The 24,411-nt window shown below is 43.9% G+C and overlaps 1 protein-coding gene across 2 annotated transcripts in view; it reads left to right on the top strand.

Moving 5' to 3' along the window:
• PDE3A (phosphodiesterase 3A) overlaps positions 1 to 24,411 on the top strand; it is a 274,981-nt gene that overhangs the window by 176,383 nt on the left and 74,187 nt on the right. Inside the window, exon 2 of one of the 2 annotated variants that reach the window (XM_083461041.1) lies at positions 12,007 to 12,057. The exons of the other annotated variant lie outside the window; for it this stretch is intronic. Within the exon in view, the coding sequence (XP_083317167.1) occupies positions 12,007 to 12,057 (51 nt within the window). The remainder of the gene's footprint in view (positions 1 to 12,006; positions 12,058 to 24,411) is intronic. 2 annotated transcript variants of the gene reach the window in all.

Here is a 24,411-nt window from a genome sequence, read left to right as displayed (position 1 = left end):
AGGTGGCAAATCGCATGTTGGTTTCCAGCGCGGATCATTGGCTCCAAGCCTGTAGTCTGTTGTTAATTTGTTTGACAGCAGTCTTCACTTGCCTACTTCATCTTAATTCTAGGAAGGGAGTGGGGAGGGTGTTGATTTGTTGATTCCCTGGGTGCATATCTAGTATTTGCTCTCCTGACATTTGCCTCTTGATATCGAAGGAGCTGCGTGCAGTTCAGCTGAGCTGGAATCCACGTGGTGGTAACAAACGTTCTTGGAAGAGAAACAGCTTGGTGTGAATTGTGTCCCTGCGGACACCTAACTTGGTAGATTGTCAGGGCGGTTTGCTGATGTGTAAATGAGCAAGTGAAAAGATTCTGCTGGAGTTGGGCGTTTCTTCTGGCATTTGATCTCCTGTCCACACTTTCCATTTGGTATCAGTACCAAGAAATCCTCCTAGCTCTGTTTATTTCTGGAACATTCAACCAGGTTGAAATGTCATTGTGGGGACTAGCGGCAGAGTGTGTCCGGCAGGTCTGCTCACCTTTTCCAGGTGGGCTGCGTTGTGGCCAGGCATCCAGGCCCCTGCAGTGATCTGGCGGGAGGCAGGTATCGGCACCCTCCACATCACTGTTCAGGTTACGTCACTGGCACTGGGTGGGGACCTGCCCATGGGTGGCCCCAGTGACCAATCAGTGCTGGCAGGAGGTATGTCTATGACACAACATTGCTATGGACAAATGTTGAATGCCATATTGTTGGGGCTGGGTAGGATTTTTTTCCACTTGGCAAATTGGCACCAGCCATTTGTTTTTTGCCTGGGCTGTAGCAATTGTCACAACTTTGTGAGGTTAGGCATTGGGTAAGCCTTTGTTTGGATGGAAGGGAGGTTGTAGCCTCCGCCTGCCCATCCTCATTAAGGATATCCTGTTAAAGGGATCCAGGGGTGTGGATCATGTCCGATGCCCGGGCGTTGGCTAGGGTAATTCCACAACCCCAATGGTGACCCCTCGGGGTGCCCCTATTTGATGTAAGTCATAGGGCTCCCCCTATTGGTGGTTTACCCTTAGATGGACTTCCTGTAGACGGGCGGGAGTCAAGATATAGCCTGGCTTCACCCAATGCCTAAGCCAAACTGCTCACGTCTGTAACCAATTAAGTTGTGGCCTATTTGAACCCATAAACCTAAATACTTGTGTCCATGTGTTTATTATCCGCTAGGGAACTGTGGGTCACAAGGCCTTGGCACGCAATGCCTCCAAGGGCAAAACAACCAGATAGGGGCACTCCAGAACAGACACTGGTTGCGGGTGGGATTTTCATTGTCTAGAGCACAATTTCCCAAACTTGGGTCTCCAGCCACTGGTTAGGGGTGATAGCTGTTCTGTTCATTATTATCTTCATCGCCATGAGGACCTCTGCTTCCCCATCCCAGATATATTACTGCCTGCTACAAGAGGGACCAGGGCACAGTTCTTTGAATCTGCTCCCCTCAGGAAGCAAACATAGCTGTTTTGAATTTGTTCTCAGTAAGAACAAGCATGACTCCTTATAGGAAGCATGCACAGATTATCTTTTTTTCTTCTGTTGGTTAGAGAGAGATTTGTGCAGCAAATGATTATTATCCTTGCAGATGACACACATTTTAGTCACTGCGGATGACACACAATTTTGCATGCGTTCAGCCTATGCATTGTGGGAGCTGAGAGTGCAGTTCCCACCCTTTTGTACATCTGTCCTACCTCCCAGCCTCTATGAAGACCGTCAGAGCTGCCCCAAGACAGTTGGTTGCCTGGAAGGAGGACATGGTCTCACCATCTACTCCCTTCCACATACAGGATCTGACCACCCAGGCAGTTGCAGTGGGGATGGAAGAACACCCCCCGCCAGGCCTGTGTGCAACAGGCCAGCTTAGGAGTTGCAGGGCAGGCTTTTGCGTGCCACACACACCTCTGTTTTCAAACACCTAACTGCCAGCATTGAAATTTACCAGGGGCGCCAGGTGAACCACCTGGAAGTGCGTGCCTGGGCAACACATCCTGTAGAATTCTGTCAAGTTATATTTTATCTGGACCATCAGAATGAATTTAAGGAACCAAAAGGTCATATTGAAAAATGCGACAGCCATCTGGCCCCAAAATGGGAACTAGACATTCCATTTGGGCAACTATAACTATAAGAGACTATAACTCTAAGGGGCGCGGGTGGCACTGTGGGTTAAACCACAGAGCCTAGGGCTTGCTGATCAGAAGGTCGGCGGTTCGAATCCCCGTGACAGGGTGAGCTCCCGTTGCTCAGTCCCTGCTCCTGCCCACCTAGCAGTTTGAAAGCACATCAAAGTGCAAGTAGATATAATAGGTACCGCTGTGGTGGGAAGGTAAACGGCGTTTCTGTGCGCTGCTCTGGTTCGCCAGAAGCGGCTTAGTCATGCTGGCCACATGACCCGGAAGCTGTACGCCGGCTCCCTCGGCCAATAAAGCGAGATGAGCGCTGCAACCCCAGTGTCGGCCACGGCTGGACCTAATGGTCAGTCTGGTTTAAGGAGCCATTTGGCATCTAGCTTATACATCTGAGTTTCTAACACTGCTGCTTCCCACACCCTGACATATGTCACCTGTGAAAGCCACCTTCCCTCACCTTCTGCCCTAATGGTAGGCTGGCCCCGCTTTGACCTTACACTGAAATGTGTGCCTACATGCAGAAATTCCAGCTTGTATAGCTCTGATTTCTGCACACATGGCCTCCCAGTAATTTTGTGGGGTAACGCTTGAGCAGATTGGACATAACATGCACAGGCTCTTATTCCAGAGTGTGGAAGCCAACATGCAGCTGGGAATTTGGAGGGAAGGTCCCCTACAACGTTTTTAGCCAACGAGCTGTGTTCTCTTCTGGACAGCTTTCCGGGGGCTGCATGCCAGTGGATGAAGAGGCCAGAGACAAAAGTGGACACAGCAACCAGTGCAATTTGCCTTGGTGCAGTGGGCTAGTTTCCACACACACACACACACACACTGTACTCCATCCAGACAAGCAAGAGGCATTATGAAAGAAAGGATCAAAGGGGTATTTGAGCCAGGAGGGTGCAAAGCAAGGCTGGCTAGAGGGGTTGTGGCTGAGGTATAGGAAGATGCCCATTGAGCAGAGAGAGGTGTTGCATTTGCTCCCCGGGCATGAGTTCCTTCACCCCTAATGTACAGGCTCAGCACAATCAGAAATCCCTCTGAGTCACAGGGCTTTTGTGTAGCCCATGGAGTTGGAAGGCTGGGCTTCTCTGCTCAAGAAAACGAAGAAGCGATGTGTCACACTAGAGGCGAATCACGGGACCGATTTTATTAGCTGTGTTTCAGGGGATGCACTTTTGCTCTGGTCAATGCTACACGCAGCCAGATGCTTCTCTGTGCAGAGTGCTAATTAGTTTGGTCGTTTTGATTGAGATTGAACGGAGGAGAGGCGAGCTTGTCCCCGTCCCCAAGAGTGATGCAGTATTTGCTGGTTGAACTTGAAAGTGAGTGGACCAAAATAGCAAGTACTTAGCAGGGAATACCCCCGAGGGCACGTTTGAACTGAATGTACTGTGAGATTTGACATTGAGGGTTTAAAGCGAGCTAGCAGGCAGCCGTTAAACATTAGGGCTTGTAGCAGGACGGTTCCTCCATTCAGGATGGGAAATAGCAAATGATGAGCCGTAGCTCAGTAGCATAACACGTACTTTGCGGTGCAGGAGGTCTCAAGTTTGATACCTGGCATCCCCAGTTAAATCTCAGGTAGGAGACGATGGGAAAAGAGCATTATCTGCCTGAGACCCCGATGACTCCAAGCAAGTCTAGGGTGGCCGCAAAGCTGGAAATAAACCACAAAACAGAGGGCACATGTTTGCATAAACTGTGAATAGGCTATTTTATATGTGCAAATGCATATTTAGAAATGGTTGCCATGTTTTAAATAGAAATGCAGTGTTTCCCACCATAGTGTGACCAGGTGAGCTGCATACCTGCTACCAGGTGCTAACCGATGATGGGCAACTCCTTTTATCAGGACAGTTAAAAGAAAGTCTCGCATCACAGGGCATATGGTCAAACCACGGAACTTGCAGCCACAGTGATGGCCATCAACTTGGATGGTTTAACAAGAGGATTAGACAGGTTCATGGAGGGCAAGGCTATCAGTCACAACAGCAATGATGATGATGATGATGATGATGATGATGATGATATATTATTATTTATACCCTGCCCATCTGACTGGGCTTCACCAGCCACTCTGGGAGGCTTCCAACAAAAGATTAAAAATACATTAAAACATCAGTCATTAAAAACTTCCCTAAACAGGGCTGCTTTCAGATGTCTTCTAAACGTCAGATAGTTGTTTATTTCCTTGACATCTGGTGGGAGGGCATTCCACAGGGTGGGTGCCACTACGAGAAGGCCCTCTGCCTGGTTCCCTGCAACCTCTCAGGGAGGGAACCGCCAGAAGGCCCTCGGAGCTGGACCTCAGTGTCTGGGCTGAATGATGGGGATGGAGATGCTCCTTCAGCCCTACTGGGCTGAGGCCGTTTAGGGCTTTAAAGGTCAGCACCAACACTTTGAATTGTGCTCGGAAACATACTGGGAGCCAATGCAGGTCTTTCAAGACCAGTGTTATGTGGTCTCGGCAGCCTCTCCCAGTCACCAGTCTAGCTGCCGCATTCTGGATTAGTTGTAGTTTCCGGGTCACCTTCAAAGGTAGCCCCATGTAGAGCACATTGCACTAGTCCAAGAGGGAGATAACCAGAGCATGCACCACTCTGACAAGACAGTCCGCGGGCAGGTAGGGTCTCAGCCTGTGTACCAAATGGAGCTGGTAGACAGCTGCCCTAGACACAGAATTATCTGCCCTGCCTCTACAGTCGGAAGCAGGAATGCTTTTGAATGTCAGGAGAGGGGAGTTCTCTTGTACTCAGGTCCTCCTTGAGGGTTTCCCACAGGTATCTTGCTGGTCACTGTGAGAACAGGATGCTGGACTAGATGGGCTCTTATTTTTATTCTTATTATTCGATTCAATTTATATACCACCCTTTATCCAAAGATCCTGGGGTGGTGTACCACATTAGGAACATAATTAATATAGCTTAATAATAAAAGCATAATTCATCATTTGACAGGCCTTAGATTATTTAATGGCCAAAGGCCTCGTTAAAGAGGAATGCTTTCACCTGGCACCTAAAGATATGTAATGATTGTGCCAGGTGAGCCTCTCTGGGGAGAGCATTCTACAGACAGGAAGCCACTACAGAAAAGGCCCGTTCCCATGTTCTAATGAATGAATTCTGATGAATGAAAGAAAATACCAAGTCTTCATTGATTTGGAAATAACAACATGAAGTGGGCAGTGAAGAGACTTTGTTTTTGCGTTTTGCCATCCGTACAGTCCTACAATACTGATCTAAGAGTTCTGCAGTAGACTTTGTTCCACGTCAGAAACAGCATGCCTGTGGGGATGAAGAATTGTTTTGGTCTAGATTCTTTATGTTTAGGGAAGTTTTTAATATTTGATGTCTTACTCTGTTTTTAATGTGTTGGGAGATGCCCAGAGTGGCTGGGGAAACCCAGCCGGATGGGCGGGGTATAACTATATTATTAATTAATTAATTAATTGACTTTAGGGCACCTCCAAGACTAGTGGGGTTTGCTCAGCCCAGCGTTTTCGTGGGCCTCAGACAACTTTCTCAAATGCAGGAATGGGACCAAAGTGCCACAGTTTTCCCTCAGTGTTTTCCCTCACTCTTGCTGTCACAAGTTCCAGAAATGAATATCTCTATTTGGTGCTGAATACTTCAGCGCTTCATAACCTTTACACATCATGAATGAAAATGATGTTGAGTGGGGGCGTCTCTGCTGACTGTTTTGAAGCTCAGTAAACACTTAGCAATGCCCAACTGCAACATCTGGAAATGTCATTTTTTTAGCCTCTTATGATTACTGGCACACACACACACACACACACACACACACACAGAGACCCTTTTGATACACTTGAGCTTAGTAAGAATTAATATGCCTTTCATCCCTCCTCCATTAATTATATTTAGTTGTTTGTTTGTTATTATTACATTATACCTGGGGCCCGAATTCAGCCCTTTGGGCGTCTCTAGTAAAACAGAAAACTGGAGGGATGGAGATAAGAAGAAATTGGGGGTATCAAACTGGGGAGAGATGGGGAAGCAATGCAGATATAGGCTAGAAGGATGAAAAGTGGGTCCCATACAGAAAACTGGGATTGAAGAAATACCCTAGGACAGAGAAGCTTGACAGGTAATGCACTAGGCTCTGCTAGTGCTCTGTCGATCATCCAGACTATTTAAAGCATACATAGTTTAGTGCGCACGCATGTGGGTTTTTTTTTGCAAGCAATGGGTTGAGCAATCAGTGTAGCACACCCCCTTCAAACAGTTTACTGCAGACAGCTCATGCCTTCCTCCAAATGTTTCTTGGTGTCTCTCACCCCCGCGCACAGGAACTCGGATTCCTACTGAAGTCAAACACAGTTTACGTCTTGGAAATAGGATAAAAAGGTCATATGCTGCCATGAGAAAAGTCCTAAAATATGTAGTCTTCTCTTCCTCTCCCCTCTCCCCTCCCTGTTCCCGTCTCTTCCAGCACCAAATATGATCTCATCCCTTGACTTTCTTTGGAACCAAGATCACAGTTCGGAGCTGGAGACAATTTCTTCACCATGAAGCATACAAATGTTTGCATTTCTTGTTTTTGCTGTTTCTCATGAACTGCTGGACCCAACCAGAGCCTTTTCTCATGTGCCTGATTTTTGTTCCTGAGATATATATATATATATATATATATATATATATATATATATATTGCTTTTCTTTTAATTGAACACTTAAGATAATAATAAAAAAACAGAAGAGTAAAAATCATTAAACCAAGGGGCGGAAACATGGATTTGATCTCATCTTATGAGACTAAAGAAAACAATGAATATGGTCTCACATCATCACCAAATTCCTCATTCCACATGGAAATAGAAATCACCCATCGATCAACAAATTTGCTTTCATACATTATAATTTCTCTTGATTTGACGTAGAAAGTTAGCTTATATGTTACTGCTGTAGCCCAGATTCTTAAAAATAACAACCCTCCTGATGGAGGAGGATTCTTCCCGCTGCGAAATATATTGTTCCTCATCTTCAACTACAAGTTGATGCTATTTGTTTTTAATTTGGGTTGTTCATGTAGCATTTTGAACATTCAGCTTGCTTTAACATTCGTGCCTGAATTATTAGGTTTCCCTGTGGAGCACAAAAATTCAGTAGGCATTGGACAAACTGGACCATGCCAATTTCACATATGTTCACACATGTGGACATTATTTTTTTAAATAAAAAGCCCAGTAGCACAGGCACTGTATTTAAATATGTATTCCAGAATCTCTTTTATCCTAAAATGCATAATCTATGCATGTTTTCTCTCCAAATAAACACTTAAAAAACCAGCAACACATTTTTAAGTCAATAATTGCACCGAAACATTCAGGAAGTGTTAATGGGGCAGTAACCGCTCGATCCTATGCATATCTACTCAGAAGTAAGTCCCATTGAATTCAGTGGAACTTAATTCCCAGATTCTAGCGTTTGTTCCAATTTTCGCATTAGTTCAGGAGGTGTAGATGCATCAGAATTCACAATTTGAATTCCACAAGCAACCCTGTTTATACTGCATGAAAATGAATAAAGTTACACAATGTTTGTGTAAGCTGCATTCGGTGTGTTTTACACATAAAGGTAGCCTAATGAATATTTTGGCCACCTCATGAGAAGAGAAGACTCCCTGGGAAAGACCCTGATGTTGGGAAAGATGGAGGGCACAAGGAGAAGGGAATGACAGGGGACGAGATGGTTGGACAGTGTTCTCGAAGCTACCAGCATGAGTTTGACCAAACTGCGGGAGGCAGTGGAAGACAGGAGTGCCTGGCGTGCTCTGGTCCATGGGGTCACGAAGAGTCGGACATGACTAAACGACTAAACAACAACAACAAAATGAATTTTAAACTAATGAACTTTTTAAAATTCAAGTTTACGTTAGGAGACCTTTTAGGTAACTAGTAAATAAATAATATTTAATTAAAAGTAAAGCAAACTGCATTCTCACATAATTTGATCAAATAATAATGACAATAATACATTGGTCAATTGACCAGCCAGTTGACTAGCTCCCTAGGGTGCAAACCCCACCACATCTGCCGTGAATATACCTTATGGCTGAACATTTTAATGGAAAGAGCCAAGGACTTAGGGAAGCGATATCAGTTGCAGTAGACAATTCTGGTCGGATTGCATAAGGAATACTTTACTGAGTGAGCTCCTGCACATTTGAAGGCTCACATGGGAGGTATTTAGTGAAGAAGAGACTCCATTTTATGTGCAGCAAGATTACTGTGTTTTAGAATCCACCGTGAACACTGCTAAATTGAATAGAGTGTTGGGGTGTTTCTTCTCTGCTTGGAAGAAAGAGAGCCAAACTGCAGGAGAAAGGAAAAGTAGGAATCTCTCATAGGAGCTGCAAGGCATGGCCTAATCGAGATACAGAAGGCGGAGTGCTGAGCTCTGGAAAGAGGGGAAAATACAGTCGCTTGGAAGTTAGAAGATGAGACTAAAAACGCATGCTTGGAGAAGCATGTGATTGTAATTATTAGGCTTTAATTTGGTTATCACTATAAGTTTCTGCAAGTAAAGTTTTTCAGTGTTAAAGTTTGGACATGGGTTTAATTCCAAAAGAAAGGTATCAGCCTCTCATATATAATACATTGGTTTCCGGAATTCCGTCTCACACCTTTGGGTTTGCCCTACTGTGTTAATTTTGTGATTGGCGATAACAGATTATATTCTGAGGGTGTGGCTAAACCCCAGTGTTTTCCACTGTTTGCTTTGCAGCCACAAAAGGCGATGGCTATGCCAGATTTCACAAAAGACATGATTCTTCCGGGGGTGGGGGGAGAGAAATGGAAGACATATGGGTGCTATAGCTTGCTACTATGAGTTATTATGATGGTTTTGAGCAAGAGACTCTGTGCCAAGTTTATTGCTGGCGTCAGCAGCAGCAGCATTGTTCTCAATGGGCTTTTAAAAGTTTTATTTTTTTCTGGGTTGGGAAATGTGTTCCAAATTCAGGAAACAAACTTTAGAGTGATGTTGTGAGAGCGGAGGGAGATGGTCTCAGGACAAAACAAAGGAGGGGGAACTTGTTCTTTTGCAAGAACAAAGAGTACAGAAATGCTCCTCTCATAAGGGGTTGGTGAGAAACCACATTCGATTATTAAGAGAGATATCTATCTCTGGGAAATGGGTACCAGAGTTTGTTTAGTGTTTAGCTGCTTAGGAGGTATGTGGGCATTATCAATATATACATTAATAACAAATAATGTAAGTGCATATGTTGTTAGTGGAATGCACGGCAGTGGACTTTTTCCTGTAATCCGAGAAGAAATCTGTGGGTGCGGCTTTGTATCTTATTCACAAAAACGTGATGGAGTCTCTAGACTCCAAAATATTCCAGTTCCAAAGCAAAAGTGTCAAACTTTTTGGTTCCAAATACACTAAGCCCCTTAAGCTATTCTGTTGGCCCATTAAGCTCAGCATTGTCTGCGGTGACTAGCAGAGGGTCTCCGCGATCCTTAGCCGAAAGTCTTTCCCTTTATTTAGATATTCCATGCTAAGATGGCTGGATGGCGCCTTATATGCCTCCTTCTGGCAACTCCTGGTTGGACTACATCAGTGAGGCCGAGAGAGGGGTCTTCTCATCTGGGCAGCCCAGGATGTCCATATAGCCCACATGAGTGCTGCTAATGCATCTGTTTGACTTCACCCCTGGGAGCGCACGTCATTTGTCTATACCCAGAGGTCTCAGGGTGGTTCATACTAAAAATCAAAATATAAAACCACAAAATATAGAGTTGTATTGATTTTTCGAAACGCTACCGGAACCAACACAACCAACCTAAATTCACACTTCTCTGAATTTTGCAAGGCAGTTTTTCAGCCATGTCATGAGTAAAAGAATACATAGACTAGGGTAAAGTGTACATTAAAAAATACACAGATTAATGAAAATAACACAAGAGAGATGCATATTTGAGAAAATGTAACCATTTAATGTCCATCCAGAGTGATTTCCTCAGTTCAAATGTCTTTTGGATAGCTAACGATAAGTGTGGGGCAACTTCGTTGGTAGTTGTGTTGATTTTCACATGCAGAAATCTCAGTGTGCTTGTATGGATGGTGACCACAAAGCGCTTTTGCTGTGTCTGTGTAATGTTTGCTTATGACAATCTACAAAACAGTCCTTCGGTTGAACCCCCTGTGTCTCCTTTGAGAGTTGGACGGACAGCATTAAGCCGTTTGTTAAGGATGATGCACGACTGGAATGACTTCATCTGGGAGTCTCTTGATTGCAGCCTTCACAAAATGTCAAAGAAGGATGGTCTTCCAATTTGCGAAATCTCTGCATTAAGGCAAAAATGCCTCTCGGTCAGATTGTGGCAATGTTAAACATGCAGCGTTGACAAGGTAGACTCAGATCACACAGCTGGATGCTTTACATAAGCAGTTTGCTTGTGGGTTGATCGTCGAAGTAGGAATTTGAAATGTGCTTGGTGCCAGCGCAGTTCATTAGTAAGTTCTGGACACCAAGTTGTGGACCAGAAGTGCTGCATTGGTTAAAACTCCTGCAACTTGTTTCGTTTTATTTTTTATTTGGTATTTTGCAAGAAGCTTACCTGCACGAGAATTCAGTGTTTCTAGTTGCACACCAAAACGCCATTTGTAAAGGCGGCTTTTGAAAGAAAAAAGAAAAAAAACTTGAGTAATTTACTTTAAGAATTATTTATCCAAAGCTGCTCACCAGATGGGATGCAGCTGCCATGCTATTTTTCAGGCAGGTGGGTCACTGTTGCTTTCTGAGAGAGGTGAGGGGGCAGAGAGTTCAACACAGAGCCAATACAGTACAGTGGTACCTCAGGTTAAGAACTTAATTCGTTCTGGAGGTCCGTTCTTAGCCTGAAACTGTTCTTAACCTGAGGTACCACTTTAGCTAATGGAGTCTCCTGCTGCCGCTGCGCCTCAGCCGTGCAATTTCTGTTCTCATCCTGAAGCAAAGTTCTTAACCTGAGGTACTGTTTCTGGGTTAGCGGAGTCTGTAATCTGAAGCGTCTGTAACCCGAGGTACCACTGTACTAGATTGAGTTTGCATCTTGCAGAACTTTCCTCCCTCTCTATTTCCGGGTAAGCAGTCACAGTCCACCTGCTGAGAATTGGGCATCGTGGCTGCTGAGCTGCTTCTGATACTATTTTTGATAGTGTTGTGGTTAGGGGGTGGGTCTTTTCTGTTGCGGTGCCCACTCTTCGAAAACCACCTCCGATTTCGGGGCCTGTTAGATTGACTTACTTCTTTTTACTCAGCTATGGATTTTGGCATTTTTATTCATTGTTTACTGTATTGATTTTATGGATTCGGCCATATTTATTCACAGTAGTTTATTGTGTCGATTTTAATGAGTGTGTGTTGTAAACTGTTTTACTCCATTTTTTTTAATGTTAGGTGGCATTTGAATGGTTTTAGAATATTTTTTTATAATCCCCCTTTATATAAAATGTTCAATCTGACTTAGAACAAAATAATAAAACATACACATTGATACTGTAACATGCATTTTTTTACTATTAGCAAGCATGAGGAAAGTTCACCAGTCCCTTTTATTTCACCATAAACTAATTGCAAATCCCCTTTACCAAAAATTGCAAGCTCCTTGGGGCAGAGATCTCTCTTTTTTATTCTTCTTCTAAAGCTCCTAATACCGAGGTAAGTTTGTTGAGCAGGAGACTCTTATTAATTCTCACGGTCGTAGGTTCGAGCCCCACATTGGGTGAACAATTCCTGCATTGTAGGGGGTTGGACTAGATTACTCTTGCTGTCCTTTCCAACTCTATGATTCTGTGATCATATTAATGGTAATCTCTCCTTTATGTTTCTGCAGATCATGGGACATTCTGATTGGGATCACAAACGAGGACCCAGAGGATCTCAGGTGAGTTTTTGCAAGGTTTTTCTACAGCTGGTTTGAAGGAGGGCTGGGGAATGTGGTTGTTTGGGAATGTGAGTCTACGTTGGGTTAAATATTTCTCCAATATATTTGGTGGTCAATCTGGGCAATCAAACGTACCAGCAGTGTGTAGGGATTTCTCAAACCTATCTGAATGGTGACCTGTAATGAGATATCGGTCCTTATTTCCTTCCTGAAATCAGATAAAGCTCCTGCAGAATATATACAGTGGACGCTCGGGTTGTGAACATGACCCGTGCGGGAAGCTCGTTCACAACCCACAGCGTCCGCAGCCCTGTGGCTACACATGCACAGGTTGCGATTTGGCGCTTCTGTATATGCGCAACCCGTTCCGGTACTTCCGGGTTCAGCACGGTGCGCAACGCAACCCGAAGCGTCTGTAACCCGAGGTATGACTGTAGTTCCGCTTGAGCTCTACAAGGAATATATAGAATGGTGAATACCTATCCTGACTGGATATTTATTTACCACCATTAACAACACAGACCAAATGTCCTCTGCATGGAAAATGACTGTCATTTTCCCAATGTGTATAAGAAAGGATACAGAGATGAATTATCTACGTAACTATTGGCCAATCAGCTGGTTAGACTTCTCCTCAAAGCTATATACATGGTGTCAAGTTACCAGTTTTAATTTATTTGAATCGAATAATTTCAAAGCTTTTTAAACGTGGCCATCTGTAAGCCTTTAGATGGTTGGTTTTTGCGTATTTGCTTTGCATTTATCCCTCTAATTTATACCGGAAATGCTGTGTATGTTTCTCATGCATCTCTTGGTGAAAACAGTTCTGCTTTTACGTTTTTAGTCTGAGGAGCTAGAACCACACGCTTTTAATTAATCAATAACGAAGTGTCATCACGGATGTTTCAATTGTTTAAGGCTGTTGACTTCTTGGTGACATCTGCTGTTGCATTTGAGTGTTGCTTTGCAATATTAGCATATGTTTGTGCTGCGCAACCCTAGCCCAGCCTTCCTGGGAGCCGGCACCATTGAATTCAGTGGGATTACTTCTGAATATACATGGTTAGGATTGTGCTGTAAAGCTGTAATCCTAAAAATGCTTACTTGGGACTAAGTCCTGTTGAACTCACTGGGACGATTGCATTAACATCCATAGGACTGGGCTGTTAGTCCTATAATACAGACAGATATGGATAATGGGTTCTGCCCAACTAAGTTGTACTTGGCATTAATGAATCTTAAGTTAGTTGTGTCTATTAACTTCACTGGGTCTACTCGGAGTAGGCCTACCATGGGATACAAGGCGCTATTGCTTATTTATTAATTCATATTATATATATATATATATATATATATATATATATATATATAGGCTTGTTAAAAAGTAGTACATTCCATTTTCTTGCATAATATCCGTCGGCGTCTTCCGAAATTGCTTTGCTTTTGCACGTGACCAGAAAACATGTATGCTTTTAAGAAAGTATTTTAATGTAAAAGCAAAGGAAGAGTTAGAAGTCACATGAAAGGGTGTTACAAGAGTGAGGGGCTCTTAGGGGAAAGAGGTGGTAGCCCACAGCGGAAAATTGGCAAGTGTCAAGTGAAAGAGCAGCATATAGAGAAAGGAGAGAGAATGGCTACAGAACAGCACAAGACCTTGGAGACATCTGGTTAGCACAAGATGCAAGAGAATCTTTGGCCACTGAGCGAGTGGGAACAGGACATATTGCCCAATGGTTGAACCAGCTTCTCCTTGTTTTCTGCATACCTTGATTAGTTTTTGAAAGGACAGACACTGGGAATGAGAGCTGAAGAATGGAAGCTTATTCCCAAGGAAATATAAACATATTTTCGGCCACAACACTGAGCTGAATTAAAACGCCGACATATTGTGTGCTTTTATTTTATTTGTATTTATTTGTTTGGCTTTGCTGCCATGGAAACGCAACAGATTTTGGGGATTTTTCACACAATTAGGTTGCCAATTCCATATTTATTTGAATCATCTGCATATAAAGAAGTGTGGTCCATCTCCAACTACTATGTGATTGAAGAGTTGCTAGGTTTAGTTTTTGAAATAAAATAAAATAAAGAGTACTATAAAGACTAGTGTTATGCTTGTCTGTTTCGTGATGAGTGAAAAACTCCTCAGGTTTGTGAAATTCAAATGAACTTGGTTGTTTGAAAAGAATAACACCAGTACCTATGGAAGGAGAAGCCCTGCAAGGAGGAGAGCAGAGGAAAATGGAAAGAAGTGTTGATGGGAGAGTCAGGAAGGGAGAAAGGGAAGAGAAGAGAGAGAAGTGTTGTGCTCTTCCATTTTCTGAACTTTCCCCCATGATGCTGACTGCTGTGAGATTTACCATGGACTGCAGAATGGTCGTACTGTTGAAATCTTCTTCCTCAAACCGAAGCAAGTGGGAAATTTGTCTCTTGAGTTAATATGTTTCATAGGATATATCACCTATATTAAATAATTTTGAGTATTAAGTTAAAGATTTAAGTAATCTTGAAGATGTGCCCAAGGAGAAATAATTCGGACTTCACAAGGCTGGGTTAATCTACCATGAAATTAGACCTGTGGTCTTCAGCTTTTTGAGACATAGGATCTTTACCTCCAACCCAGAATGTGAGACTCACTTTTAGCATGTATGTCATCTTTATCCTTTGGGTTTCCATTTGTTGGCCTCTATCAGCCTTTCTTCGACTCTTCTTTGAAGAAAAAACAAAGGGGGGGGGGAATAACCAAAGCAAAATAGAATGATGGTGCCCTTCATCCACCTTGGGTAGGGATGTGACTTGAGATGGAAGAAAAATCTCATCCAGTTTGCGTTTAAAGGCCAATCTACCTATTTTGCACTTTCGAAAACAGCAAGGGAACAGAAAGACAGCCATTCTCCAAAATTCGCACTTCTCTGAATTTTGCTATGCAGTTCTCCAGTCACATAATGTGTACAGAAAAGTACATAAAACGGGGAGTGTGCATTAAAATGAATGTGTTTGTGAAAATAGCATATTCACAATTGTATTAGGGAAATTAGTCTGCAAAAATGTCTATGTTAGTCATGATTTCATGTAAAGATGTGCATATATTGGGATCAACGTGGACTTAAATGCTGATGAAATTTCATGTGAATTTAAAAACGGGGGAGGAATTGCAAATTAATGTGAACTGACCTCGAGACAAAGAAAAGGAAGAGAGAGAAATAAAATGCAAGAAACCAAAATGGACAGCTTCGCCAATCCCTAGCTGTTACCCATATATGGGTCAGGAACTGCTCAGGTGAGGACCAGTGGCATAAATCAACTTTCTCATCAATCTCAGGATCTGGCTCTCTGGGCTGACTGTAATAACAGTTATTGGAAAAACTGAGCTTACTCTTTTTCTTGGGTTTTTTCTGAGATGCTGGTAGTCTGGTCTTAAGCTCAAGCTGAGACTTTGGCTTGTGTTGCTTGAAGCTTGGTTTGCAGGTTGGGCACCAGCCAGGACTTTGTGGAGCAGATGCATCTTATACAGGATAGAAAGGCATGGTTGTATCTTCAAGAGCCCTAAAGAGCACAATTGACACCTGATGTTATGTATGTAGAAGGCTTGCTCATACTCAAGGCCCGGTTTGAGTCTCAGAGACTGAAGGAGGTTGTATGAGGCCAGATGATTGGTGGGGCCATTTCTGAGAAATTAAGCACCAACAGCTGTTCTTCCTCTGCTGCTACTGATCTAACCAGCCTTCTGTGCCAGCTTTTTTAATCATGGGGAAGGCTAAGGGCCAGATCTTAAGACCCAGTTGGCATTTCATGGATGATATATTGTGTGTCTTCAGATAGGCCAGTGTTTACTGCAGAACAGTTTAGACCTCTTTGACTTTGTTGACTCCCCGCTTCACAACTCTACTCCACCCTTTCGTAACAGCATGATCAATGTGGGTTGAGCTTGTGCACAAGGAGACTCAATTGCACAGCCACGTCATCATCCACCTCAACTGTCAATTGTTCCATAGATGAACCTGCCCTGTTCAGATGCCCTGAATCTTCCATCATCCCGCTTCATTGGAGGTCCAGTGTGTTACGAGAGAAGGATAAAATCCTTTCTCTATCCACTTTCTCAGTGCCATGCATCATTTTCTAAACTTCTTTCATATCACCTCTTGGGTTTTTCTCTAAACTGAAAAGCCCCAAACGCTGGAACCTTTCCTCATTGAGCGGGGGGAGGTGGCTTCATGTCCCTTTCCCACTTTTTGAGGTGAGACAACCACAACTATACCCAAATGCGGCCGTACCAAAGATTTGTACAGTGCCACTCTGATACTGGCATTATGATTTCTGGCCAGCAAGGCTGCCTCTGTTGGAAATCCAAAACTTTTCATCACACACGTTGCTTGCAGGCGCACAGATCTTCACCTGTAGAGGTGTGCTTCCTGCAAGAGTGTACACCTTTCCATTGGTTCTTTTGTGTAATGCTCCACTCCTAAGCTGTTTCCCCTTCTGTGGGGGACTTGCAAAGCATTGCTTTTTTTCCCCCCCTTTCTTTAAAGGAAAGTGAGAGATAGAAAAAAGACGCCAGTTTATTGAGGATGCCATATGGACAGGATTTAGCTGCTGATACAGTTCTGGTGCTGTTGGTTTGTTGAGTGGGTGTTGAGGCATAACCCCTGGTCTTCAGGGAACAGGCAGTCCTTCCTTTTGCAGACTTCCATGAGATGATGCTCATATAGAGAGAGAGAGGGAGGGAAGGAGGGAGGCAGGCAGGCGCACTGGTCCGGTGTGTTTTAATTCACATTAAATGTAAAAGCTCTCAATTATATATAGCTGAGGTGCTGCAATTTACCCTTCCAGTTCCTAAGCAACAGCTATTTTCAGATTGAGTGTGTCTGGTGGTGTTGTCTACCTACTTCATGCGTCTATGAGGTAATTCATCATCGAATGCTGCTGGGTTGTTTTTCCCCCCTCTCCACCCCACTATCTCTTCCGTGGCTGCTTCCTATAGAGAGATCAAGGCATGCAAAACTGGGGAGAGTTTGGACCAAACAAACAAACAAATCCACCATTTCCCCCACGGCTTCCTTGCAACACCTTTGCAAACACAAAACTTTGGGATCCTTGAAGTCGACTTGAGCGATGCAACGTAAGGATCGGGAATAATATTTTTTGCTTCTGGTTTGAAATTATTCTGAGGAAGAGCCTTCTTGAGCAAAACTGGGAATCATGAAGCGGCGACCTTTGCTCTTGTTGAAGCGGCGATGGGAGTCTATCCCTGTTACTGAACAGGTACTGTGGGCTTCTCTTTATATTTTCCTCTCTTGGTGATAACGGCACAAAGAACTGCCAGTTATTGTTCTAGGAAGCTGGTGGGCATTGCCTGTCGTTTCTCTCAAGCTTGTTATTAAGGTTTTGGCTTCAAAATTGCAGTTGGTGCTTCTCTTAGAGCTGTAGAAGCCAGATTCCTTGGGTGCTGAAAAAGATCATGTTCATCACAGCACATAGCAAATCTGCAAGGCAAGATCTGAAGAGCAGGGTTCTGATGAGAGTTGCAGAGAGTCAGCAAATAGTGTAATAGTTTTAGATTTGTTGGGTAGCCTTTGGAAAGGAACCCCAGCCTAAATATTAGGGGTAGTGTGAGTTGCACATTTATATATGTCTACATTTAAGTAATGAATAGTTGGTGCCGGTGAATTAATGGCTTATGTGTTCCTGAGAAATCCTGAAAAGTGTATTGGTAGTGGTTGAATGGTGACAAATTAATAAACTTGCTGCATATGGTTATTCTTCAAAGGATGTCAGTTTGCATGCAGACCTTTGGTTAAAACTCAGCACGACAGACTCAATTATCCTTTGCGGAATATAATTGCACATTTGTGGCATTAGTACAAATGCAAAAATCCCAAGTATTCGTCATCCCCCCTTAAAATATTGCTGTAAACATCTAAGAATGTTGACTTCTTTTTTAAAAAAATCCCTGTGCAAAGTTGGTTCATAAAAGTTGCTCCTGGCTCCATTAAGCTTCATCAGTATCTGAGCTTTCTTAGCTCTGTGGTGGAGATTGCATCACTCTTGCCAGCAAGCGTGTCGGGGCATATGTGCTCAAAGGAGTGGAGTTTTTATTTTATAGACCAGGAGAAGACAAGGAAGCACGGCGTCCTTTTTTGGATGCAACAACCCCGGCTTCCTTCAACCTCCTTCGCTGCTCCCACCATGTCCTAACCCCAGTGCTACCACACATTGGGGTGTTTAATGCTGGTTGACAAACCAGATTCTTAAACCCAGAAAAAGGCATTGGTTTGTTGAATAGTTTAAGATCCTAACGATTGAACCAGCATCTTCCCACAGCTCCCTGATTCGGATTTATTGGAGGAGCTGAAGTTTAAGCAAACCAGAATCAAAACACTGGCAATCAGTGGGGAACGGGAGCATCAGAGTTATGGTTCATTAAACCCGGAACATTACATCTAAAGTGACCCACTGAGCTTCCACTTTCTGTGTTAACACCTGTTGGGTGGAGGCTTCTTCAGATCTGTAACTTGGTGGCATTCACCATGTGGTAAGCCATACTTGTGGAGCGGCTTGCTTAGTTGATCAGAAAGTTTTCTTGTATAAGGTTCTCAACAGCCTGGCGCGGGGGGGGGGGGGACATTCAGTGTGCGTGAGGAGCACCAGATCAGTAGCTTACTACATGCAAGGCTTCCCAGGGTATGAGCTGGAAGACCTGGAGTCAATTAGGAACTCTTCTTCATTTAAAACTGCTTCACTGCACCACCACCAAGTCTGTTCAGAGAAGAAGAAGAGTTTGGATTTGATATCCTGCTTTATCACTACCCTAAGGAGTCTCAAAGCGGCTAACAATCTCCTTTCCCTTCCTCCCCCACAACAAACACTCTATGAGGTGAGTGAAGCTGAGAGACTTCAGAGAAGTGTGACTAGCCCAAGGTCACCCAGCAGCTGCATGTGGAGGAGCGGAGACGCGAACCCAGTTCACCAGATTACAAGTCCACCGCTCTTAACCACTACACCACACTGGCACTCTCCCTCTGCAAGAGGGACTTGCAGGCAGTTGACTCCTGGACGCAACAACAACAGAGTTGTTCTGATCAGGGGGGCTGATGATCCCGTGTTTCTTCCTGCTGGAAGATGGAGCAAGCTTGCTTTCTGCTGCTTCCTAGGGTACAGCCCAAACCAATGGATTCAAATGACAAGGAGATTCCAACTAAACATTCAGAATAACTTTTTGAGGGCAAGAGCAGTTTGACAGTGGAAGGTGGTAGGCTCTCCTTCCTTGGAGGTTTTTAAGCAGAGGTTGGATGGCCACCTATCAGGTGTGCTTTAGCTGTGATTCCTGCATTGCATGGGGTTGGAATAGATGATCCTTGGGGTCCCATCCAACTCTACAGTTCTATGAGTCTCTGCTGTGCAACTATGTCATCTGCTGACCTCTGGTCAAAGTGGGGCAACTTGCCGAAGGAAGCTATGGGGCTGTCTCTCTACATGTCCAGATGGATGGCAAGCAAGCCAGCTTCTCTGCTGCCTGCCGGTCGGTTTACCATCTGTTCCCATTATTTGCCATCTCTCTGCCCTTTGAGGGCTGGATCTTGCTAGCACTTGGACTCAGCCACTTGGCAATATCAGCCATCTCATGGAGCAGTTTTATTAAAGTGGCCCTACTGTGGTGTCAGAAATGGTGCAGACCAGCCATTACAGTACACAGGAGAAAAATGCAGGTGAGCGGACTTTCAAACAAACTAATAATAATAATAATAATAATAATAATAATAATAATAATAATAATTTATTTATACCCCGCCCATCTGGCTGGGTTTCCCCAGCCACTCTGGGCGGCTTCCAACAAAATATTAAAATACAGTAGTCCAAACATTAAAAGCTTCCCTAAACAGGGCTGCCCTCAGATGTCTTCTAAATGTCAGGTAGTTGTTTATCTTTTTGACATCTGGTAGGAGGGCGTTCCACAGGGCAGGCGCCACTACCGAGAAGGCCCTCTGCCTGGTTCCCTGTAGCTTTGCTTCTTGCAGTGAGGGAACTGCCAGAAGGCCCTTGGTGCTGGACCTCAGTGTCCGGGCAGAATGATGGGGGTGGAGATGCTCCTTCAGGTATACTGGAGTGAAGTGATAGGAATAAAGTGATAGGAATTTGTATTCCCCCCCCCCACATACTTCTCTAGTTATATTGTAGTGTTAATATGTTTAACCCCAGAGGCATCCCTAGGGTCCCTTGTGCCCTTGTCAAGCAGCTGTTTCTCCCCCCCCCCCAAAAAAAATCAGTTTACCACACTAGGCACATTAGAAATCTCTACATATTATGTGACTTGAGTAGTTGAAGCATCCAGAATGAGGGCAAAGTGAGGAGGAAAGGCAGAAAAATTTGCACACTTTTGTGCCACGGCACGAGAAGAATGGGCAGTTTCTCTCGCAACAGCGGTGTCTCATCGCCACACAAATATGTGTCACACACTCCATAGTCTAGTGGGTGATTTTTGCACGACCTATGCCCCCAGCGTGGGCTGGTTTCACCAACCCCTAGATAACGCCTCTAGCTAACCCCCACCTGCCTGCCTTCTTAGTTACAACCAGTTCAGGGGGTGGCACTGCCAATCATCTTTCTCTGAGACTAAGTCCTGCAAGGGTCAATACTAAGACTAAGGAACTCAGCAGGGAGAAGTATAGGGGGGAAATTAGAACTAGTCGGCTCTGTCTATCGTTGGCTCTGTGGCCACTTAATGTTTTCGACCCTACATGGACCAATGGGCACCAGCCACCACTGGGGGCAAATGAACCTCCAAAATATACTGTAGAAAACGATGGTTTTTTATTATTTATTTATTTTGCTTTGTATTTTTCCACCCTGTTCTGGAGCGTGCTTCTTGTGTGGGTAGTAATTGACGCCGCCTCTTGCAGTCTAAAACAATTGAATGAGTTTTCTTGTTCATCTAAATGCACAGAATCACATCACAGGGAGCAGTGGGGGGCGGAATGTTGCTTATTGATCCGCTGTATCTCGTGAGGGGAAAAAGAAGGCTTGAAAAAGCTACTTGTGTGCAGGTTTCGATTCTCTTGAACAGCCGCAAAGTGTTGATTGAGAGCTTTGGGAAAATGCTTCTTTTTCTTATGGAGAAATGATCTGGGTTTAATAACTCTTCCACTTGTTTTAACCATCAGTGCAGTCGTATGAGGAATTGCAGCGACGGTGAGCAGATCACGGGTAATTCTCCCGCAAAGCTTGTCTCAAGGGGCAGCTCTAAGCTCTGATGATTGCTCAAAAGGTAATTCCGGCTGTGGAGCACTAAGGACCATGCTAAGGACTAAGGACAAAGCCTGGGGCTGGATGCGGCCCAATCGCCTTCTCAATCCGGCCCTCGGGCGGTCTAGGAATCAGCATGTTTTACATGAGTAGAATGTGTCCTTTTATTTAAAATGCATCTCTGGGTTATTTGTGGGGCCTGCCTGGTGCTTTTACATGAGTAGAATGTGTCCTTTTATTTAAAATGCATCTCTGGGTTATTTGTGGGGCATAGGAATTTGTTCATTTCCAGCCCCCCCCCAATATAGTCTGGCCCACCACATGGTCTGAGGGATGGTGGGATGGCTCATGGCTGAAAGGGGTTGCTGAACCCTGTTTTAGATGAAGAGAAGGAAAGTAGTAAGGAGGAGGGGTAAAGTGTTTTGCTTCGATCCCAGAAACTTACTGGTGGTAGCAAGATTTTTTATAATTGCTTGTTTTCAAGGGAAAAGAGCTGTGTGAATTTTGGGGGGAGGGTGCCCTACCCTTACCCAATACAGCAGATCCATTTTTTTAAAAAGACATTGAAAAAATTGGGGTCGTCCCTAAATTGTTGGGATCTGCTTAGTACTACTTTTAGAGTTAAATCAAATGTGTTTTCTGTAAAATGTAAAAAAGCAAGGACCTCTTTTACCTATGTTTGCATTTTAAGCCACCTGAAATAATAAACTTTGGGAAAAGGAGATCTGCAATTGCAGTTCTTAAAGCTGTCAAGACAGATCAAGCTCTTACTATCTGCCGTGTAGCTTGGATTTTTCAAATGGTTCCTTTTCCTACTGACTTACCTCCAGGTTCCCTGGCAAAAGAGAGTCGAGTAAACATTCCTTCATCATCTTGATTACATTAAGAGGCTGTAGCGAGACCATCGTGGTCTCAGAAGATAGCTGCATTCCAACATCAGGTTCTTCCACACGCATAGGGACTGAGACAGATACTTGGCTTTCATACCAATTGGCCATGCGAGAGGGCTCCATAAAATTGCATTTTGATTATTAGCTCTTTTTTATTTGGCACCGTCACAGGGTTTTTTTTTTTGCCTTGACATTAAACTCATCGTTGCATTATACCTTGATATATCAGCCATTGCTGCAGTCGGGATTTAGCAAGGTATGTGCATGTGTGTGTCTGTGTTTTAATTAAGAGAACCCTGCCTAATCCGTAAGTCTCTTCCATACATGGTGGACGGTGGAGCTACTCTCTTAATGTCCCAAATGTTCTTGTTGATGCAAACTCTTCAGCCAAGGGATGAAGCATGCAGTCAGCAGCCTCATGCTGGCGATGAGATTGCACGTTTGAATTCTCCCTCGTCAAAGATCTTTCTAAAGTGGCTTGGTATATATTGCAATTGCTAACCATGTCGATTGGCTCTTCTGTTCACTAATATTATCTGCACCCCATCTATTTTTCTGGGAGGGGTATCTCAGTCGGTAGAACATGAGCCTCTTAATCCCAGAGTCATGGGTTCAAGATTCCTGCATTTCAGGGAGTTGGACGAGTTGGCAATCATGATCCCTTCCAACACTTAAGTTTTATGATTCTTTGAACCACTGATGGCCCCAGAATTTCAGGGGCTACCAGAGAACCCACTAAAGCTGGAAGAGAAGGGACATGGAAATCAAGAATGCTTTTTTAGGCTGATCTCCTTGAATATTCTATTAGTAGTAGGAATCGTAGCTCCATCAGGGCATGGGGTCCTTTACTGCTCTTGGGGCCCTGGCAAATGCCCAGCATTCCTACTTTCCAGAGCCGTTCTTGTACATTGCCAGTTGCCGGGTTCTCTCTTTCCAGATCCTCTTTGATTTAAGGACCGTTGTGAACTCATTTGTTTCCAGGCACGACCTGAATTGTTTGTCCACTTTTGTGTCTTCCAAAGGACACCATTCTATGAAGGTCTGCATTTCATGAAATTGTATCATTATGGGTTCTCAGCAGCTGCTCCCAGAATCTGGGATGCCTTACCGAGGGAGACCTACCCTCTATTCTAGCCTGGCTCCTCAAGTGTATTGGAAAACACTATCACTAGTATTGACACAAGTTCAATTTGCTTTTGTATGTGCCTTGGGGAAGGGCACCATCTTCTCTTTTGCCTCAGGCAGCAAAATATCTTGAACTGGCCCCATACATAAATAGTGCCATCTCCTCAAGCTTTGTAAATAAGTACAGTCATACCTCGGGTTACAGACGCTTCAGGTTGCACATTTTTGGGTTGCGCACCGTGCCGAAGTACCAGAATGGGTTACTTCCAGGTTTCGGCGCTCGCACATGCGCAGAAGTGCTGAATTGCGCTTTGCGCATGTGCAGAGGCGCCAAATCACGACCCACATGTGCACAGATGCGGCGCTGTGGGTTGCGAATTCTGCGGGTTGTGAATGTGCCTCCTGCACGGATCACGTTCGCAACCCGAGCTTCCACTGTATTTAAAAGCATGTTTCTTTATTTGCTTCTTGAACTCCACATTGAAAATATAAATTGATTGCAACCCTCAAAACTGATCCAACAAATTGAACAGAGGTTTGGCAGTGGGGTGTGTGTGTGTAAACATAATTCAAATTATTGTAAACAATATAGTTTTATGCTTTTACTTCAATGTTACTGTTCTGTGGAAATGTATTGTAAGTTGGCATTAAGAAGAATATTGTTACTGAAAAGTCCCATAGGAGGGGGGTTTTTTGTGTGTTTTTTTAGGTGAAAGAACAGAAAGAGGAAACAGAAAGGGGAAATATTAGTAATGTGGTTTTCATTTGGCCCTGTCTTTTGATTTGAGAGATTTTGTATGAATGGTTTGCATTACGGACCTAAAAGGCAGGAAATGCGGGCTTGCTGGCTGGAATTCCTTTTCATAGCTGTCCTGTTTGCTAAAGAGGCTCACCAAGAGCGCTTCCAGGTGACGGGCAGTTTGGTGCTCATGGGCAAAATCAGAGCAGGAAGCGAGGCAAAACAAAAAACAGGTACTTTGGAAAATGACAGATTTTACTGGGTCAGAGCAGGAGTCCTCTGTGCAGCTTGCAAAAGTTGCATGAAGATTCTCATTTTAAATACATATTTCTAAAGGTATTTTCTCCCAAACATGCCTTT

The sequence above is a fragment of the Podarcis liolepis genome, assembly GCF_965112155.1.
Source record: "Podarcis liolepis genome assembly, chromosome: 10".
Classification (NCBI taxonomy): domain Eukaryota; kingdom Metazoa; phylum Chordata; class Lepidosauria; order Squamata; family Lacertidae; genus Podarcis; species Podarcis liolepis.
This window is presented reverse-complemented; position numbering and strand designations above follow the sequence as displayed.